The sequence below is a fragment of the Ursus maritimus genome, unplaced genomic scaffold, assembly GCF_017311325.1.
Source record: "Ursus maritimus isolate PB19 unplaced genomic scaffold, ASM1731132v1 scaffold_22, whole genome shotgun sequence".
Taxonomy (NCBI): domain Eukaryota; kingdom Metazoa; phylum Chordata; class Mammalia; order Carnivora; family Ursidae; genus Ursus; species Ursus maritimus.
In genome coordinates, this window is record NW_024424675.1 from 26,500,915 (window position 1) to 26,521,589 (window position 20,675).

A 20,675-nucleotide genomic window follows, 5' to 3' on the forward strand; every position below is an offset into this window, starting at 1 on the left:
GGGGGGGGGGGGGGGGGAGGCCGGCCTGTACACGAGGACCGCGGCGCCCTTTGCGCGCGGGAACTAGAATTTAGGCCGCGGCTGCTGGGACCGGCACGACCCACCGGGACGGCGGGGACTGACCTGTGCCTAGATCCCATCTCAGCACGCGCAGCCTGCCGCGAGTCCCTGGCGTCCCCTCCGGCGCGCTCTTGGAGCCACTTTCCCGAGCGGAAGTCAGCCTGCGGCTCGGGCCCTGGTGGGACCTGCTCGGAGGAATGGCGTCGCCGGGTGAGGCGTTGTGCATGGCTCGACGACGGGGCCCCGCGGCTGGCACGCCTTGGCGAGTGGGCCGTAGCCCGCGGGAGGCTAGTGCTCGCCACTCGGGAGCCGGCCACGCGGGAGCCTCTTCCCCTGTGGGGCAGGGGCAGGGGCATGGGCTCGGGCTTGGGCTCTTTTGGGGTCGAGTGTGTGACGGAGGGCTGGCGAGCGGGTGGGAATGCGGGCGAGAGGAGGTGGGGTGGGTGCCAGTGCGGCGCGGAGCTACGGGTGCCCCGGAGGCCCAGCCGGGGGCCGCGGTGAACCCTAGGTCTGGCTTCACTCATTCATTTGTCTCGCGGCGGCTCCTGGCCGGGTGGCCTAACAGTTTTTGGCCAAGTGGTCCTTTGGACCGTGGCTTCCTTTTTTAGTAAAAAGAAGCAAGGAAATCACTCACCTCTCTGGGAGCTTATAGTATAAATTCTGAAGTTAGATTCTCCTGGTGCAAACTGGTAGTTTGCCCAGTATTCGTTATGTGACCCAGTCCGAGTTCCTTAACCCCTCTTCAGCTCAGTTTCTGATCTGTAAACTAGGTTAGTCACATTATTTGCCGCATAAATTGCTGCATTAAATGAGCTGAGCCCGTGCATAGTTTAGAATAGTGCATGGCACTACGCAAGCATCAATAAAGTTAACTGCATTGCTAGTTCTTGAGCGGGCACTGTGCACGATGGACTCGTGTAGTCTTACCACGGCTTGGGGAATGTATACTATTACATACGTTTGACAGACAGGAAGGCAAGATTTCAGAGAAGAAAAGTAACTTGCCCAAGGTAATAGTGAATAAGACAGTGGGTCAGTGCTCCATTTTTTGAAAAGTTGAGGGTAATAGAGTTTGTTAAAAACAAACTTTGGATTCAGACTGCCTGCATTTTGATTCTCAATTATGTGTCTTAGGGCAGGTAACTCCTAGTGAGTCTCAATTTCTTGGTGTGTAAACCACACTCGGATGTTGTGAAGATTTAAAGACTCAGTGCATGCCAAGTACTTAGCATAGTCTGGGCATACCCCACATATGTTAAGTGCTCAAATTTTAGCCAAAAATGTTTTCACTATTAATTCAAGGTGGGAAGATTTAGAATTCTGACATAGATGTTGTGTAAGGGAATTTATAGTCTAGCTGGGAAAATACCAGTTGTCACTTAGAAGGCACTGGGGATTCAGCATTAGCATCTTGACTCCCCTTTTTCTTACATTTTTCTATCCTTTAGCAGTTCTGGCTTTGACCTTGAATTCTAGCCAGACTCTGACCACTTCTCACCTCGCTGGCTGTGACCACCATCATCTTTATACTTGGATTATTACTAACTGGTGGCCCTCTTTAAGTTCTTTCTCCTGTCTAGTCTTAACACAGTTTTGTTTATTCTCAACACAGTGGTCCTGTTAAATTGTAAGTCAAACCAGTCCTCTTCTCAAAACTTTCTGGTGGCTTCCATCTCACTCAGTATAGGCCAGAGTCCCTACAAAGGTTTAAAAGGTCCTTCAGATTTGGCCTCTCCTACCTCTGTCACCTCTTCCATACCTTTCACCCTTTGCTTGTGCCACTGTAGCTATATTTTGCTCTTTGCTAATGTCAAAAAACACCATACATACAAGGTCTTTGGACTTGCTTTTCTTCTTGGTATAGTTGCCCCCAAAATATCTTTGTGACACTCCTTTTTTTCCTTCAGGTCTATACACAGTTGTTCTATTTCTTAGTTAGACCTTCCTAGACTACCATATTTAAAATCGTAGCTCTAGGGCTCTGGGTGCCTCAGTCGGCTAGGTGTCTGCCTTCAGCTTAGTCATGATCCCAGGATCCTGGGATCAAGCCCCTCATTGGTTCCCTGCTCAGCAGAGAGTTTGCTTCTCCCTCTCCCTCTGCTGCTCCCTCTGCTTGTGGGTGTTCTCCTTCTCTTTCTGTGAAATAAATAAATAAAATCTTCAAAAAAAAAATAAAATAAAATTGTAGTTCTTCTCAGATATCTCTCCTGTGCTTTATTTTTCTCCATAGCACTTTTCACCTTCTAATGTGATAAATAATGTTTCTTTTAAAAAAAAAAAAACATTTTATTTATTTGAGAGAGCACAAGAGAGAGAACACAAGAGATAGCATGAGTGGGGTGAAGTGGAGAGGGAGAAGCAGACTCCTGCTGAGCAGGGAGCCTGATGCAGGGCTCGATCCCAGGACCTCAAGGTCATGACACAAGCTGAAGGCAGATGCCTAACTGAATGAGCCACCCAGACGCCCCATAAATATTGTTTCTTAATTGTGTTTAATACCAAAAATAGTGCTTGGTAAGCATTCAATAAATATTTTATAATTGAATACTCCACACTATAGATCCCTTTCTAGTGTTTTAAAAAGAACTTCCACATTCTTTAGTTTATTTAACACACATACAAGGATTTAAGTAGAACTAGCATTCAGAGAAAAACAATTGAGTTACCGCTAATGTAGGCATTGTTTCTACAATAATCTCCAAAAAATAATGGAGTGTAAACTGTATAGTTAGATTTGAGTGAGTCCAAGATTGTCTGCAAGGTACTTTTGTTCTCAGTTTTCTTATTTGTAAAATAGATGTAATAATGCCTTTTTTTTTTTTTTAAGTAATCTCTGCCCAATGTGGGGCTCGCACACCCCGAGATCAAGAGTTGCATGCTCCACCGACTGAGCCAGTCGGTTGCCCCTTAATAATGCCTTTCTTAAGGGATTCTAGTGGAAACTAAATTTGACATATGGGCAGAGGATTAAGGACTATTACCATTAGCCTTGTGATTACAGTAGGGCTCCCTTATCTGCAGTGCTCACTTTCCAAGATCCCCAGTGGATGCCTAAAACTGTGGATAGTACTGAACCCTTATATATACTATGTTTTTTTTCCTATACATATATAACTATGATAAAGCTTAATTTATAAGTTAGGTGCAGTAAGAGATTAACAATGATAACTAATAATGAAAGAACAATTGTGACAATACACTGTAATAAAAGTCACATGAATGTGGTCTCTCAAAATATCTTGTATAGATGCCTACATGATAAAATGTCTGCATGAGATGTAGTAGGGTGAATGATGTAGGCATTGAGATGTAGCATTAGGCTACTACTGACCTGACAATAGCGGACCATGGCTGAACATGGGTAACTGAAACCATGGAGTATGGATAAGGTGATGGTGGTGGGGGGTGGATACTATTCTGTTAATTGGATGGCAGTCAATTTGTGAAGCAGCCCATAGAATGTACTGCTCATAACTTCTTCTTGTCTCCTGAAGCATAGTAGACAAGGATTAATTTTTCTTTCCATTTATTTAGCAAATATTAATTTAGTACTACTACGTGCCAAGCAACGTGTAATACTTGGAAATACTGGGATGTACAGAAGAAACTGTCTATCTTTATGGAGCTTACAGTTTAGCAGAGGAATCAGACATTACACTATTAATTATATTTGTGAAAAAGACTACATAGAAGAACTTCAGGGTGCTATGCATGGATATAGCAACAACAATAGTGATGGCAATAGAAATAGCTCTTGTTATAAGCCAGTCACTGTTAGAAGATCTTTCTATGCTAACTCATGTAATCCTCATTATGCCCCTGTTATTATCCCACTTTGTACTCGAGGAAGCTGAAGACAGACTGGCCACATTGTAACTGCCACAGGCATATTGCAAATCAATAGAAAAACTAGGATTTATTTATTTACTTATTTTCAAAGTATGTATGTATTTATTTATTTAGAGAGTGTGCAAACGGGGAGGGTAGAAGGAGAGGAAGAGAGAGAATCCCAAGGAGGCTACCTATCCAGTGCAGAGTGTGACAGGGGTCTCTATCTCACAACCCTGGGATCATGAGCTGAGCTAAAACCAAGAGTCGACACTTAACCAACTGACTGAGTCACTCGGGCACCCAGGCAAAGCTAGGATTTCAACCTGGCCTCAGAGGTCACATTCTTTAGTACTTTATAGTACTGGGGACCTAACCCAAGGAAGGGCTGTTAGGGAGACTTCTTGAGGAAGAGATACTTGAACTGCAATCTGAGAATTAAAAAGTTGAAAGTTGAAGTAAGGGAAAGCATGAAAAAGTACTGGGTAGAGTAGAACATGACTTGTTAGAGGAACAGAAAGCCACAGATGGAGGAACGAGTGAGGGAAGAGATCCAGTGAGAGGCAGGTGAGGCCATGCTGAGGATTCAAGATTGGACCTGTCTTAGAGGCACAGGAGTTACAAACGTACGTGAAATGGGAATGGCATGATGGGTCCTGTGCTTTATCGACACAGAGGCTACTGGGAGGACGGTCCTTCAGATGGATGAAGACAGTGCCCACCACTTTCCCAGGACTTCTCTCCTGGTTAAACCTCCCAGTTCCCTCCCCCTTCCTCACATGATTTGGTTCCCAGACCTTGGTGCGCACCATCATTGGAACTGTATATAGAACTCTGGAATTGTTTGGATTGTATTTAATAGTCATTTCCCCCCAAGGTTCAAGCACTGTCTTCCTGTTGGCCCTGACAATCATAGCCAGCACCCAGGCTCTGACGCCCACTCACTACCTCACCAAGCCGGATGTGGAGAGACTGAAAGCCTCATTGGACCGCCCTTTCACAAGTTTGGAATCTGCTTTCTACTCCATTGTGGGACTCAGCAGCCTTGGTGCCCAGGTGCCAGATGTAAAGGTAAGGTACTTTTGTCTTGGCCTCATCCCTTAACTGTGTTCCTTGTGTATACTTCAGAACTCTTGCTCTTTTGAGGACAACTAAGGCTAATCCAAGATAATAAATACTTACTCAATCTGACAGGTGTTTTTTCTTTTAATGTCATTGTATGTTTAGGACCATGCCAGGTGTTTAGTAGAATATAAAGAAGAGCCAGTCTTAGAAACTTTACTTTTTATTTTAAGCTTAAATTTTACGTCTAGAAACTATTTTTTTTTTAAGATTTTATTTATTTATTTGACAGAGACAGCCAGCGAGAGAGGGAACACAAGCAGGGGGAGTGGGAGAGGAGGAAGCAGGCTCCTAGCAGAGGAGCCTGATGTGGGGACCGATCCCAGAATGCTGGGATCACGCCCTGAGCCGAAGGCAGATGCTTAATGACTGCGCCACCCAGGCGCCCCTACCTCTAGAAACTATTGCTATAGTTCTGAGTGAGACTGTATAGTACCACATGTACTTGTTAAGCGCCCTGTATGTGTGACTCATAAATAATAAAGGAGTTCAAGATGAGGGCATTCATATTTATTAAACACTGACAGTCACCGCATCAGGCAGTTTTGATACACTTTTTGGATCTTTGATGAGGAAAATGCATCACAACTAAAACTTTACCTGGATTTAGGAAGAGGTTCAGTCTTTTTTTTTTTTTAAGAGGTTTTATCTTTTATTTGAGAGAAAGAGAGTGTGAGTGCACAAAAGCAGGGGGAGCAGCAGAGGGAGAGGGAGAAGCAGGCTCCCCGCTGAGCAGGGAGCCTGATATGCAGCTCAATCCCAGGACCCTGAGATCATGACCTGAGCCGAAGGCAGACGCTTAACCAACTGAGCCACCCAGGTGCCCCTCATGCTGTTTTTGAACATACTTCCTATCTTATATTCCTATAAATTGATGGTTAGCTCTTGAGGCTTAATTATATTCAGGTCAATTTTCTTGGCAGAAATATTTCATAGGTGGTGCTGTGTACTTCCTGTCATTGGTGCCTAATATCTGGTTGTTTCACTTTTAGTTGTGATAAAGTTGGATCAGTGGATTTGGGTATTGTCAGATTAACCTATCTCTTGTAAACAGTATATAGTAGGGACCTTTTTTTTTTTGTATCCAGTCTCACAATCTCTATCTTTTAATTGGGGAGTTTAGTCTATTTATCTATTTATATTTAATGTAACTATACTGTTGGGTTTAAGTCTACCATCTTGTTATTTGTTTTTTAGTTGTCTAGCTATTTTTTCCTCCTTTCCTGTCTTAGATTGAATAATTTTTTATTATTCCGTTTGATCTCTTCTGTTGGTTTTTTAGCTCTACTTATTTTTTTAGTAGTTGCTCTAGAGATTGTAATATGCACTTGAACTTACCACAGTATACTTTGAATTATTATTTTGCTACGTCACGAATAATGAAAGAACCTTATAACAATATTTCTATTTAAACTCCCATCATTTGTGCTATCATTTTCACACTTTTTACTTTCTTTTAAGCCTTATACTGTTGTTCAGTGTCTCAACTTCATTTATTTTTTCAGTTTTATAGTTATTTACGGCAGGAGATTAAGTTCAATACCTTTAATTCTGCCATGGCCAGAACTAGTAGTCCCAGTTAATGTTTTGCAATCCATAGCAGTTGTTACTTTTTTTTTCTTTTTCTTTTTTGAAGTATAGTTGACGTACAATAATGGTTATTATTCTTTTTGATGCTCAGAATGTCTTCCTGTGTGTGTTTTTTGTTCATTTTTATGCAGTCCATCAGTCAGAGTTTCTGATGTCTTAGGCTTACTTATACATTTTCTGCTCCAGACTAGAATCAGTAATTGCTGTTGATTTATTGAATGCCTGGTATATGCTGGGTACAGTGGATACATTATCTTGAGTTAATTGTCTTAATTCTAAGTGGTCAGAAATATTATCCTGTAATAGAGGAGGAAATGGAAGCTCAGAGAGGTTAAGTAATTTGCCCGATGTCTGCCAGCCATCATCTGAATATCATATGGCAGAACTGCTGATGAACTATGGCCCTCCAGAGTCAAATCCAGCTTGAAGCCTATTTTTGTAAATAAAGTTTTATTGGAACACAGCCATGCACACTCATTTGTATATTGACTGTGACTGCTTTTGCACTTTAGCAGTAGAGTTGAGTAGTTTATAAAGAGACTATCTGGCCTGAAAAGCCTAAAATATTTACTCTGTGATCCTTTGCAGAAAGTTGGCTAATGAGGTCCACGCTCATTCAGGTTTCTTCCTGACAGCTGTCTCTTGTTCCTGCTAATATTTCTTTCCTGTGCATGACTGTATTAAGGAAATAGACTTTTCCTTGTGATTGCCCTGTCGGTGAATGTACCTCCTAGTAAAATTACTTTCACTGCAAAGAAAGAGTGCAGGCATCAGTGCTATTAGCCCAAGTTTTTTTGTTTTTGTTTTAAAGATTTTATTTATTTATTTGACAGAGAGAGAGACAGCCAGCAAGAGAGGGAACACAAGCAGGGGGAGTGGGAGAGGAAGAAGCAGGCTCCCAGTGGAGCAGGGAGCCCAATGTGGGGCTCGATCCCAGGACCTGGTATCATGCCCTGAGCTGAAGGCAGACGCTTAACAACTGAGCCATCCAGGCACCCCGCCCCCCAAGTTTTTGATTCTGATTCTACCTCTCTGTAAAACCAGGTGCCTTCCTCACTGAATCATTGTAAAGATAAAGTGAAGTCATATTATGCCAAGTAAGTGATGGGTCCACAAAAGACCCTTCAAGTGGTAGTTATTATCATCGTCAATATTTTAAAAGTTTTGCTTCTATTTATAATTTATTCAGATGAGTTCAGACAATGCCTGGCACAGATCCTGCAAGTACAGAAGGCTGCAATGTCTGTAGAGGGGGGACGCCTGGGGACGAGAGAGAGCAAACGGGGAGACACAGAGTGGAGCAGCCTTGACTAGTAGAGGTTTTGTATTGTGAGGTAAAAGAGATAAAATAGGAATATTAGGTTGAGGTTGAATTTTGGTGGATTTGAATGCAAGAAGAGTGGTTTCTGCTGGTCATTTTCAAACTTCTGTGGAACTGTAGGATTCAGTCTAGGGGGATCATGGAGGAGTGAGCCGCTCTCACGTTATCTAGAGCAGTGCCTTTTTCTCTGTCTCATGATTGGGAGTTCCACATGAATTTGGGTTGAACGCATACTCCCAGACGTGTTCTCTGCTGATGTCCTGAGTTTGAGGGGACGTTGGTCAGGGCTGAAGATATAGACTGAAGCCATGCAGACAGCTGCAGTGCAGTGTGATTTGGGGTAGTTGCGTGACTGGGCCAGCTATGGCTTTATGTTTATAAAACAAACTCTAAAGTCAGACTGGTTGCTTCAGGATCTTGACTTCAGAACTACACAACCCGGTGCCCTGTGCAGCTTACTGAACCTTTTAGAATCTGGTTTCTCATCTGTAAGCTAGAGATAATAATAATAATAGTCAGCTCACGGGTAGTTAACACGGTGCTGGCATGGAGTATGTACTGAGTATGGCTCTCAGCTCTTTTATATAGTAGTAAGGTTAATGTACACTGACGGACATTTTTTCTCAAACTGTCATCCCCACTGCTTGATGTCTAATAAACACAGGGTGTTCAACAAATAGTTGTTGAATGAACTGTAAACATTAGCTTATTAGAAATGGAAGCTCTCAAATGTGCCTGTTGATCAGAAAATAAATGGGTTAATCACATACTTCAGTCTTCGAGTCACTTATGGAGTGTGCTGTGGTGATTGTGTAACGTGTGCGTTATAAGCAATGGAAGGAAGGGAATTGTATGGAAGTTTCAAGCTATCGAATTGCCTTATTGGATGTGCACACCAAATAAATCCATTGAGGACAGTCTCCCTTATTGCCACTTCCGTGTGGCGATACGTGTCCTGCTCCATTGTTGTTGCTTTCAGCTGAGCAGAGAGAACTTCAGACCTGCAAGATGCATTGAACTGGTTGCTCTCACAGATAGATCCTTAGGGGAGATTTTGGTTACTTTGTCACAAGAGATTTTAGCAGCAAAACCAAGAGGAATGGGGCTTACTAAGAAAATGAGAATAGAAAGCAGTTCTAGGAACAGCAGAGTGTGGAATGAGAGTTGATTTTAGGTGTTAAGAAAAGTGAACATCTTTCATTTTAATAGTCAGGTACTGTACATGTATATTTAAAAACCACAAGCACGTGAGAATGATGATTTTATAGATATTATTGCTTAGCTTTCTATAAGATTTAAGAACAATGGCGAGAGTTGTGTATTCATACTGAAAATATGAAGTAAATAGGATATATACTATGGCAAAAATTGTGATGTAGTATTTGAGTGACTGAAGTCAGTGAGCATGAGGCAGTGTATGCAGGTTGTCAATCATACACTTTCCCTGTCTGTAAAAGGGGATGGTGATAACTATCTTACAGGGTTGTTACGGGGATTAAATGAGATGATAAATATAAAGTGCTTAGCTCAGTGTCTGGTAAATGGCTAATGCTTACGAAGGTCCGTATGTTTGTACCGTTCAACAAGTACTGAGTGCTTGCTGAGGGCCATGAACTCAGCTGGTTGCCGGGGATAGCAGACAGTAAGACGTTCCTTCCGGTAGTGATTATTTATGGAACATCTGCTATGTGCCAGAGATTATGCTAAGTGCAGAGAAGACAGCAGCGCCTTATCTAGTGAAAGACAGGGACCTTGATAGTGAGACCAGGTGCTGAGTCCAAAGGGACACCCAGTGTGTAGAAAGTCCCAGACACATGTAGTGTGTGCGAGCCCAGCAGAGGGAGCAGCTCGCTCACCCTGTCTGCTGAGAAAGCTTATTATAAGCCCCAACCTCTGTCTGTACTGGGTGCTGCACGATTTAGTCAATCACTCAACAGATACTTAGTGAGTTTCTGCTATGTGCTAGGCCCTGGGGATTCAGTGTTGAACAGTGAGAGAGAGCCTCTGCCCTCTTGGAATGTATACTCTGGTAGTAGAGATAGGCATTAATCATATAATCAAATAGATATATGAATATTTTTAACAATGGTAAGTTTTATGAAGGTGAGATATATGGTGTTATAAATAGGGGACTTTGACCTGGTCAGGGAAGGCTTTCCCAAAGAAATCTCTGAACTTAAACCTCACTCTGTATTCCCCTAAATTCCAGCTCCTTGAGGGCAGGGACTTTGTTCATTTTATTTGTTGTGCATCTCCAGTGCCTTGAGTAGCACCTGGCACGTGGTAGGCACTCAGTAGCTGTTTACTAAGTGAAGGAAGGTATGATTGATCTGAATTCGAAAGGGAAAGTAGAAGTCAACTGGGAGACAGGGGAGGGAAGGAACTTTAGGCAGAGGGAATAGCAGGTGCAAGGGTCCTGTGCAGGCAGGGAATAGGTTACGTTTGAGAGACTGAGAGAGACTGAGAGGAAACCACATGTGGAGCGGACATGAGAGATAGGGCAGTGGAGCCCAAGAGGAAGGTGGGGGATAAGTCTCAGTGCCTTGGTAGCCATAGGAAAATGGTTGCTTTTTCTCTAAAGAGCTGTTGACTTTAAGCAGCAAGTATCAGGATCCATTTTCATTTTGGAAAGGTTTCTCCCCTGTTCTGTAGAGGACAGACTTTGGCAGGGGAATATGGGACAGGACTGAATGCAGAAAGGGTGCAAAAGATAACACCCAGATTTCCAACTTCTGCTGCACAGGTGGATGCTTGGGCCATTCTGTAAGACGGCCCAAGGGAACATGGAAAGAGAATTAGGTTTGTGTGGGCAAGACCATGAATTTGGTCTTAAACATGTTGAGCGTGAAGTGCCTTTGAGTCATATAAGTGGCCACTGAGAGAAGTCAGGGCTGGGGTTCCAAATCTGAGACTATCTGCATAGAGGTTCTGGATAAAGCCATGGGCATGAATGAGATTGCCTAGGGAGAGAGAGGTTGGATGAGAAGTGGGCCAAGGAGTTGAAAAACTCCAGTGTTGAATGGTCAAGTAGAAGAGGATGAAACTAAAGAGCAGCTGAGAGTAGAAGAAGAGCCAGGGGAGCGCAGAAGAATCCTGGAAGGGAGGGGAGGGAATATTTCAGAATGAGGAAGTGATCAGTTCTGTCTGGTGTTGAGGGAGGGAGTACTGGAAGTTTTTCCAATTTGTAGACTCACTGGTAGAAAAAGAAGGTTGCAGATGGGGTGGGGTGGGGAGAAGGATCAAGGAACGGTTATTTTAAAAGAAGTCTTGAGTTTTGTTAATATGTCAGGAGTTACCAGTTGAGAGGGAGAAGTTGAGCTGACAAGGTGAATGGGCTTCCAGATGGAGAGAAAAGCCCGTGCTAAGCCTGGATGCTTAACTGTGCGTGTTAGGTATTGGGGGTTAGTGGGTTGCTTGTCCAGGGCAGCTGGAGCAGAGGCGCGGGGGGACGTGTGGTAAGAAGTACATGTGAAAGAGGTGGGCCCGGTGACAAAGGACCTGGTGTGGGGGCTCTCGCCTGGGTATGCCTCGACAGCACAGCACCATAACAAAGTCCAGCCAGATTACAGAGCGTGGTGTGAGAGAAGTTAAGAGTAGTTGGGAGACGTTAATGGAGGAAATAAGGGAGAGGTAGAGCAGCCGAGAGAGATTTAGCGGTCTTTTCTTGGCTCCTGATTCTGTTCAGGGAACTGTAGGGAAGAATGGATAGAGAAAAGCACTGATGTTCTTTACTGAGGAGGACGTTTAGATAACTGGAGTATTAATAGAGGGCACAGAAAGTTAGAGAGGAGCAGACAGGGAATGGACATTTAGGGGGCGATTTGCGGGCTTCAGTTGGGAAGATGAGTCTGGAATGAGGACAGCTGAAGTCAGAGTTACAAACCGCTGCAAGTGGCCTGTTGAGGCCTCAGCACTGGGTGGGCTTACGGAGCATCCTTGGTGTATCTCCCGGGGTCTTCTCTCACTTCTGCTGCTGCTGTTAAAACCAGGTTGACATTGGGAGCTTTGAAGCCACTGACTGCTCATACTGTTTACCTTGATTTGTCTGGGCAAAGAATTAGAATTGGCATGTTGCTGGTTTTCTTGCAGACAAATCAGAGATTATATAGCTCAGACTGTGGAGCCAGGCTGACTGGGTTTGAATTCCAGCTCCTCCATCAAGAGCTGAGTGACCTCAGATAAGTCACTTTGCCTCTCCGATGCCTCAGTTTTCTTGTCTGTAAACTTAAGATGATAGGAGGACCTAATGCATAATGAGAAATGCACATAAAGGACTTAGAACAGTGTTGACACATTTTAAGTGCTCAAAAAGGGGTAGCAATGACCATAATCCTTGTTTGGGGCTCTTGGGTGCTGTTGTTTTATTGTTAAAGCACTAGATGGCGACAAAGCACATGTCTTAAGCTTGTCCACATTCTGCTGAAGGATTCCTTCACCAGATTGTTTTCTTCTTCAGATCCCTAATTTGTGCAGTGTGAAGTATTTCTTTCTTTGGTTTCTTTCAAACTTCTGGTTGAAACTCATTTGCTTTGAGACTGCTATTTGAATTTTATTCATAAAATTAAAAAATAGACCTTTGGTTAAAGTAGCACCTGTACACAGATAAACATCAGATAATACAGCACAGCTGTTAGTGGAAAGCAGCAACCTATTATGTGGCCCACCTTGCCCTACACCCTGTCCTACTCCTCAGAAGCACCCACTTTTAACTGTTTTATTGCCATTTAATTATGAATAGGTGAATTTTATGTTATCTCACTCAAAATATTTAGTGATAGAACTAATAAATAATATTTCTTGGAGTTTGATACAGTAAGAATAGTATGGGTTTTATAATGTGCCTACTTTGTGGCAGGCACTGTGGTTGGGGTTCATCAAAGTCTTTGTTCTTAGGTAACTGGTCACGGGGGAAGGTAATACCATATGGTAAGTGCTTTGGGGGAACATTCTGGAGGGAAGGCACCTGGCCTAACTTGGGATGAATGTCAGTGAAGACTTTCTGGTAGAGGTGACATCTGAGCAGAGATGAAGATAGGAGCTGGTTTGGCAGACAGGAGGGACAACAGATAGGTGCTACCAGTGGCGGGAATAGCAGGGTCACATACATACCAAGTCACGATCATAGTGTCTTTGGGTCGCCACAGTATGACGGAGCATAAGATTAGGGAGTTGGAGGTGGTTTGGTGATAAAGCTGGCACTGAAAGTGTATGTCAGTCATGAGGGCATTTTATGCTGTATCAGAAACTTGGAATCTTGTTCTGAGGATAATAAGGAACTCCCCAAGGCTTTTGATAGCAAAGTAACGTGGTTGCATTGGTATTTTGTAAAGGTCACCCTTGAGCAGTCAGTATGCAGAATGGGCTACATGGCTTGAGACCAGTTAGGAGATGATTATAACAGTCTAGGTGAGAAATGGCAAGTGCCTGAAATAAGGCAATGAGAGAAACCAGAGGGTGGGGATTGGGTTTAAAAAAAGAGAAGGGAGATAAGTTCACTAGGCCTGTAGGGTAAAGGAAAAGTCAAGAATGAGTCCTAGGTTTCTGCTTTAGGTAGTTGGGTGCATGGTGATGCCTATACACAAGCTGGAAAGTCCAGGTGAAGAAATAGAAGGTTTCAAGCTCATTTTAGATGTGTTGAACCTGACTTAGCTCTGGAGACATCTCAGTGGAGACCCCAGTACAGTTAGAATCAGAGGAGACACTCAGCTTTGTAACTGTCATCAGGTAACTTACTACTCCAAGCCTCAGTTTCTTTTTCTGTTAAATGGGACTGATAACATCTACCACAAGGTCCTTATGTGTTCATTAAGAGGAAGCATCATAAACACCCAGCAGGTTATAGCCAGAGCAGGTGGTCAGTAGAAACAGTTTCTTTCCTTTTTTTCCTAGGGTTCAGAAGGACTAAAGTACTTGAGGTTTGTTGCTCTTGGCATGAACTCAGCAATTTTGTGTAATACAGTGTCCTATGGAAAATACCTGCTTAAAACATGAAATCTTATATAGCTCATACTTTAAGCCATCACAGATTGCTTAGAATTTTGTCATCGAAAAGCATGTACACTTCCCCAGTCTCTGTGTATATCACCACTTATCACTGACTTTCTACCCCTATTTAGAAAGCATGTACCTTCATTAAGTCAAACCTTGATCCGGGCAACGTGGACTCCCTTTTCTATGCTGCCCAGTCCAGCCAGGCCCTCCCGGGGTGCGAGGTGAGTCTAGCTTCTACAGTTACATTTGCTTTTAAACTATAAAGTGGTTTTTTAAAGAGGGAGGGTTGTGTCAGATTAATTTTTTTTTTTAACAGTGAGAATCCATTAGTGTGGGTGGACATTCCATTCTTATGATTTTATTTTTCTTAAGAAAATGGAGTTTATTTTTTCCCTGAGTTTTCGCTTTTCGTGGCTTTTAAAGAACTTTTTCCTATAGTTGTCTCTTTTCTGGGAAGCCTTGATTTTTCTTCCCATCTCCCTTTAATGTTTAAGAATGTTCAAAGTAAAGGAAGAATGCCCCTCATGCCAGATTTCTGGAAATCCATTTTATTGAACATAGGGAGCCATATAAGCAGACAAGTGACTTGCCAGAATTTTTCAAAAGCGTTGGGCTGCGTTTTGAGAGACACTGAGTTCTGGTGTCTGAGGACTGGAGGGGGACGATCCTGTGCCGCCGGGTGGTGTGACTTCGGCGGTTACTCTGTGTGTTGTTTGCCACAAACTGCCAGCACCTGTCCTAAAACTCTGTGTCTGCCAATCCTTTCTTAGATCTCTATTTCAAATGAGACCAAAGATCTGCTCCTGGCAGCTGTCAGCGAAGACTCGTCCGTTACCCAGATCTACCACGCTGTGGCCGCCCTCAGTGGCTTTGGCCTTCCCTTGGCTTCCCAAGAAGCACTCGGTGCCCTTACCACTCGCCTCAGCAAGGAGGAGACTGTGTTAGCGTAAGTCATCGTGTCGAGCGCTTCTCAGGCTCATCTGTGGCGGAGACTGTCCTAAGAGGGTTCACCACTGATTTAGCAAATCTTTTCTGGGCACCTACTATGTGCCATGTGCTCTGCGAGGGGCTGCAGATGCAGAGTTGAACTGAGGCAGGCAAGGTCCCTGTCCCGATGGCGCTCACCTGGACACTGTCCTCACGACCCTGAGTCAGAACATAAGCACACTGCCCCATAGAGACAGAATTGCTTTTGAGGTGCGAGGCTGCAGCAAGGGTTGGGAGATAACCGAGGGCAAGGAGGCCAGCGAGCCATGTGCATCTTTTGTTGAGGCTCGGCCAGGGCATGCTGAGCTGTTGGCAGTGGGGGCTCTGCACTGGAGGAGGGCTCACAGGATCCCTTGAAGTTGTGAGAGACAGCATCTGGTGGGAGAAGTGGGTGCTCAGAGGGGAGAGCATTCTAGGAATCAGACTCTACTACTCTGCAAAAGGCTTAGGTGAAGGAGAAGTACCTTATAGGAAAGGAACTCTGAGCAATTTTCCTCTTCATTGTAAATTTAAATATTATAATGACCTGAGGATGTTGACTAAACTTAGAAGTGATAGTATATGTAGTTTTTTTTCTTTAACACTGTAACCCCTCATTTAAAACAGTATATGTATTTTTTGTTTTGTTTGTGTCCCCCATTCAGTTGCAACCCCTGAAAGAGGGTGGAGTGCCTGGCCTCCTGTTAATTGTTTAGCAAGAGGTTGGTGACACTGATTCCCTGTTGCAGAATAGTTCAGTTGTTTCCTAGGTTTTTTGGGGTGGGGGGTGGTTGTTTTGGCTAAGTAAGATCGAAGTGTTTCTGAATTGGAAGCTTTGTTAAGGGCAGGGGTCATAATCAGTTACATTCTGTCACTTACACCCTACGCAATTTTCACATGGTCAGTCATCAGTGACGTTGGGGCTACTTTTCCTAGGGCTGACGTTTTGTATACACTTTGCCCAGTACTTGACCCTGCTGTCCTTCGGTTTTAGGTCACATTATTTTGATCTACTCTCATAATCTCTTGGGGGAGATCCCCAAGGATCCCTAGTGAGATCCCTAGTCTCATGTCATGATATTACTGTCAGTGCCTCAGTCTGATGCCACCTTCCACAGTAGAATCTTTCCATTTTCCTCCAAGCAAAAAAGAAAGCCTCCTTCCTCAAAATCCCAGAACAGGAAAAAGTACAAAGAAGGTATATCCATTTTGGAGTTGGTTAGACTTGGGTTTGAACACCAGCCCTATTGCTGTGTGACTTTAGGTTAGTTACTAACCTCCCTGAGCCTCATTTGTAAATGGAGACCAATGATCCTTACAACATAGAACAAATGTCAGGATTAAATGAGATAATGCATGTGAAGACTCTAGTGCAGTGCCTGGTTCCTAGTGGGCATGCAGCAAAAGCTCCTCCTCCTCTAGAGCACTTCCTTCCTAGCTTCCTCTCTTAGGAAGCTGGTTACTTCCTTGGTTGTACTCTAGTCATTTCTATATTAGATTGTAAGCTGCTTTCTTTATGGTGCATGGTGGGTGCCCCACAAAGAGTTAATAAAGGCTGAAACTACACTTTGATGTTTCTGTTCTCTTGCAGAAAGCTTGCAGGTAGAAAGAGCACATGCTTGGGATCAGAAAGAACTGTTCAAATCCAGACCCTTCTCCTTAATACCTCTGCGACCATAAGCAGGCTATTTAATCCCCCTACACCTCAGTGTTTTCATGTATAAAACGGGGACAATGATATTTGTCTCATAGGGTTATTGTGAAGACCAAACTAGCAGGATGCCTTGTATAGCATTACTACCAAATTGCCCTTGCCCTTTTTAAGGAAAGGTGATATAAATTAGGACTTCTAAATGGGCCTTCTACATTTAAGTGGGCTTATTCTAGGATATGAATGTTCATAAACTTGTCTAGAATGGAGAAAAAATTTGTGGGTTTGAATGAACCATCTGAAAAGATGCCATTGTGGTCTCTCATAACCCAGTTTCCTTAAAGCATCTGCTGTATATTAGCAAGACAAGATCGGCTTTCTTAGTGTTTGAATAAAGTACTCCAGAGGGAAAGAAATTGCCGACCGGAGAGTAAGTAATTAAAGCCAGTGACAAAACTTTTCAAAAGCTAAGTGGATTAATTTCATTCTTAAAAACTTCTGAAGTTGTTACCAGCATGACATTCACTCGTTCTAAAGAGAAAAACGATATCTTAATTGAAAAGTTCTTTCTTGGCTATCTTAGCAGCCTTTTCTGGGCTCAGCCTTTATCACGGGCAGATGTGGGATTTTTATCTTGTTTGGAAGTTCAGGTTTCATTTTCTCTAGTGCATTTTAACAACAAGCATCCCATAGGAGTCTTTGAATGATTGGGGCTTCCCTGCCCATGAACTGTAACTGCTCTGTTTTCTAGTTTGTCATCTTAGCGAAATTAGTTTTCCACAGAGGGAATCTCAATGGTTATGATCTTAACGGAAGCAGACAGATTCTCTCTCCACTCCCCAACATGGCGACTTGATGGACAAGTGGTGGTTTTACACAAACGCCCCGTCACCTCTTGGGAATTAGGGGGACCATTGTGGGTTTGAGCAGCAATTGCTTAACCACCAGGGGTCCCTCTGCTTTCTCCGTTCCACCAGGAAAAGCACCATTTCTATTTTCCAAGTTACCTGCACTAAGAGAATAGAATCTAATAAAAAAATCTTATGTGTGCATACCTACCCCTTTCTACTCTCAAAGTTTGTCTTACAGAAATATATTCCTCAGTGGATGCAACTACATGAACAAGCCATAAATAGAAGGAAGTACTGACACACACCACAACATTAGTGAGCCTTGAACACATGATGCAAGGTGAAAAGAGCCAGACACAGGTTACATAGTGTATGATTCCATTTATATGAGCTACCCGGAGTAGGTAAATCCATAGACACAGATGCAGATTGGGGGCGGACATTAAGCTGGGAAGAAGCTGCTCAATGGCTTCAGGGTTTTCTTTTGGACTGATGGGAACGTTTTGGAACTACATAGAGGTGGTGAGATACATACTAAATACCACTGAATTGTTCACTTTTCAAGTAGCTAATTTTCTTATGTAAATTTCACTTCAATTTAAAAATAGGGAAGAGAGCTACGAATGAGGCCTGATACAGCACTGTATGACCTAGTACAACATAGATGTGTATCAGCTGGAGAGTCAGTGAGTAAATTGTGGTGTATCCAAGCAGTACAATACTATGTCATGGTTCATAAGAGTGGAGTACATTTATATGTATTCATACGTAAAGATATATATTATTAAGTTAATAAGTTGGAAAACAATTGTCTTTTAGGGGTAGGTGTTAAAGGAATTTTAACTTTCTTCTTTAGTAATGTATTGCTTGAATTTTTGACAAATGTGCTTTTATAAACAGAAATAAATGGTATGTAAAGAAAAAGAGAACAAATTCTGGTTTCAGAACCAAATTCTTTTTATCTTATTTAATGCCTGAAGAGTGAGTGACTTTCTGGTCTCCTAGCAGGGCGAGGATCGCACGAGCATTGAACAGTCAGCATGTGTTTACTGAAGGTTTCCTGTTCATAGCGCATGGATCTGCTTTCAGAGAAGTTGCTCCAAATTCTACCCAGTAGTCTGCAAATGTAGATTCCATAATATTTCTTTGGTCTTAGAGTGAGAAAAGTAGAAAGTTCACAGGCAGCTAAGTTGTCTAGCACAGTGCCTCGTGCAACACGGCACTCAACCCTCGGCTGAATCGAATCCTGTTCTCCCAAAGAACATATCTCTTCTAAACCTAAGTGAGTCTTACTCAGCGTTCTGTATGTGATGCCACTAGGAACAAAACAGATTTCCAGGGAGGGTGAACTTGTGTTCCGTCTTTTTTCTGTGCCCACAGTACTTACTTCAGGTCATGTTGCCTGGATTGCCTTTTCTGCTGTTAGGATCTTTGTAATGTAGTGGCCTTTCCCAACTGGATTGTAATTAAGCTCCTTAACAGCTGAGACTGTCTTATACTTCTAAGGAACAGGAGAGGGATATTCCTGAAAGCGTCCCAATACAGGAAGGAGTGAGCAGTTGAAGAGAGACAAGACTTGATGTTCATTGGGGTTCTACTCTTTATCTTCCAGAACAGTCCAGGCTCTGCAGACGGCATCCCACCTATCCCAGCAGGCTGACTTGAGGAGCATCGTGGAGGAGATTGAGGTGCGAATTTATTTCGACAAATGAATTTCCCAGCTCCTGTCTTTTTTTTTTTTTTTTTTTAAGATTTTATTTATTTATTTGACAGAGAGAGAGAGACAGCCAGCGAGAGAGGGAACACAAGCAGGGGGAGTGGGAGAGGAAGAAGCAGGCTCCCAGCAGAGGAGCCCGATGTGGGGCTCGATCCCAGAATGCTGGGATCACGCCCTGAGCCAAAGGCAGACGCTTAACAACTGAGCCACCCAGGCGCCCCTCCAGCTCCTGTCTTTGAAACCCTTTAGAAGAGTCTTGCAGATAGACATGCATGGTTTATTTTGGCCAGTTACTTTTTTTTTTTCATATCTATGGACACTTACATTCCTTGTATCAGAGCAATATGTCCTGGGGGCTATTCATTAGGGTAGGATAGTTACACCATCAGTTAGGTAACAAATAACTTTTCCAGCCTTTTGTAGGTATAGGTTCATAGTCCACAGATTTTAGAGCCTAACAAACCTGAAATTTAGGTATTTTTTCCTGCTACTTATTACTTTGTAATCTCAGACAAATTATTTAATGTCCGAGCCTCAATTCCTTGTATGGTGTTGTAGGAACAAGTGAGGTTCTAAAGTACCTGGGACATAGTAAGTGCTCAGCAAGTGGTCCTGTGTTTTTATTATGACTTTATCCTCTCCTTTGGCCAGGACCTCCTGCTGCTCAGAGACTGCTCTCGTGGACTACATAGTGACGACGGGCAGTCCACGCAGTGTCCTCACTGGGTGCCCCACAAGCACGTTCACTGCCTTACCATGTTGCCCAGGAGAGGAGTATGTCCCTCTCCATCCTTTAGAGCACTAAATAAGAAAGAGAAAGGGTCTGCTGTGTAGGTTGTGTCCAGACGGATGGCTGTGGAATCCGTTTATGTCACGATGCTTCCTGGGTGCCCTGCAGCCTGGTGTCTTCAGTGCTCTGACTCGTGCTCGGGCTTGAGTACCGGTGGTCAGGGAAGGAGCGCTCCCAGAGCCGCGGAAGACACTGTTCTCTTTGGATACCTGTGGGATATATTTGTTCTCTCCCTCAGCATCTTATTTGACTAAAGTACTGAATGATTGAGGGGTTCTCCAGATTTAGAGTAAGATTTCTCCAAACTGTCTGCATGGGGTGACCGTGGTTTGCGTATCTCCTTCTGCTATCACTTGACTTCCAACGTACTTCCATTTTGTTGTGACAGGATCTCGTTGCTCGCCTCGATGAACTGGGAGGTGTGTATCTCCAGTTTGAAGAAGGACTGGAAACAACAGCTTTATTTGTGGCTGCCACCTACAAGCTCATGGACCACGTGGGGACTGAGCCATCCATTAAGGAGGTACCTAACCATTCTGAAACCCAAAGGGGTTGTTGACTTTATGGGCTAAGAACAGCTTTTTTCAAAGGGGGTGTTGAGTTAGGCTTGGAGTGTAGTTATGCAGTGTCTTGGGTTAAGCACTGAAAATGAAACAGATACAATGTCTGTCCTCAAGAAACTGGTTGTCTGTGGAATAGGCATGTAAGCAAAGTGTCACACTTGCATTATTTTGTTGTTTTATTATTTTTATCTTCCAACACTTTACAGTTTATAAAGCATTTTTGTA

The 20,675-nt window shown here is 43.3% G+C and overlaps 2 protein-coding genes across 4 annotated transcripts in view; one reads left to right on the plus strand and one right to left on the minus strand.

Moving 5' to 3' along the window:
- MROH8 (maestro heat like repeat family member 8) overlaps positions 1–2,155 on the minus strand; it is a 57,144-nt gene extending 54,989 nt beyond the window's left edge. The window contains exon 1 of the mRNA XM_040638290.1: positions 124–2,155. Coding sequence (XP_040494224.1) covers positions 124–584 — 461 coding nt within the window. The 5' untranslated portion in view covers positions 585–2,155. The remainder of the gene's footprint in view (positions 1–123) is intronic.
- RPN2 (ribophorin II) overlaps positions 139–20,675 on the plus strand; it is a 54,448-nt gene continuing 33,911 nt past the window's right edge. For all 3 annotated transcript variants that reach the window (XM_040638287.1, XM_040638289.1, XM_040638288.1), the window contains exons 1-6: positions 139–270; positions 4,766–4,959; positions 14,038–14,133; positions 14,683–14,858; positions 18,993–19,068; positions 20,276–20,410. In XM_040638287.1, coding sequence (XP_040494221.1) covers positions 258–270; positions 4,766–4,959; positions 14,038–14,133; positions 14,683–14,858; positions 18,993–19,068; positions 20,276–20,410 — 690 coding nt within the window. In that variant the 5' untranslated portion in view covers positions 139–257. The remainder of the gene's footprint in view (positions 271–4,765; positions 4,960–14,037; positions 14,134–14,682; positions 14,859–18,992; positions 19,069–20,275; positions 20,411–20,675) is intronic.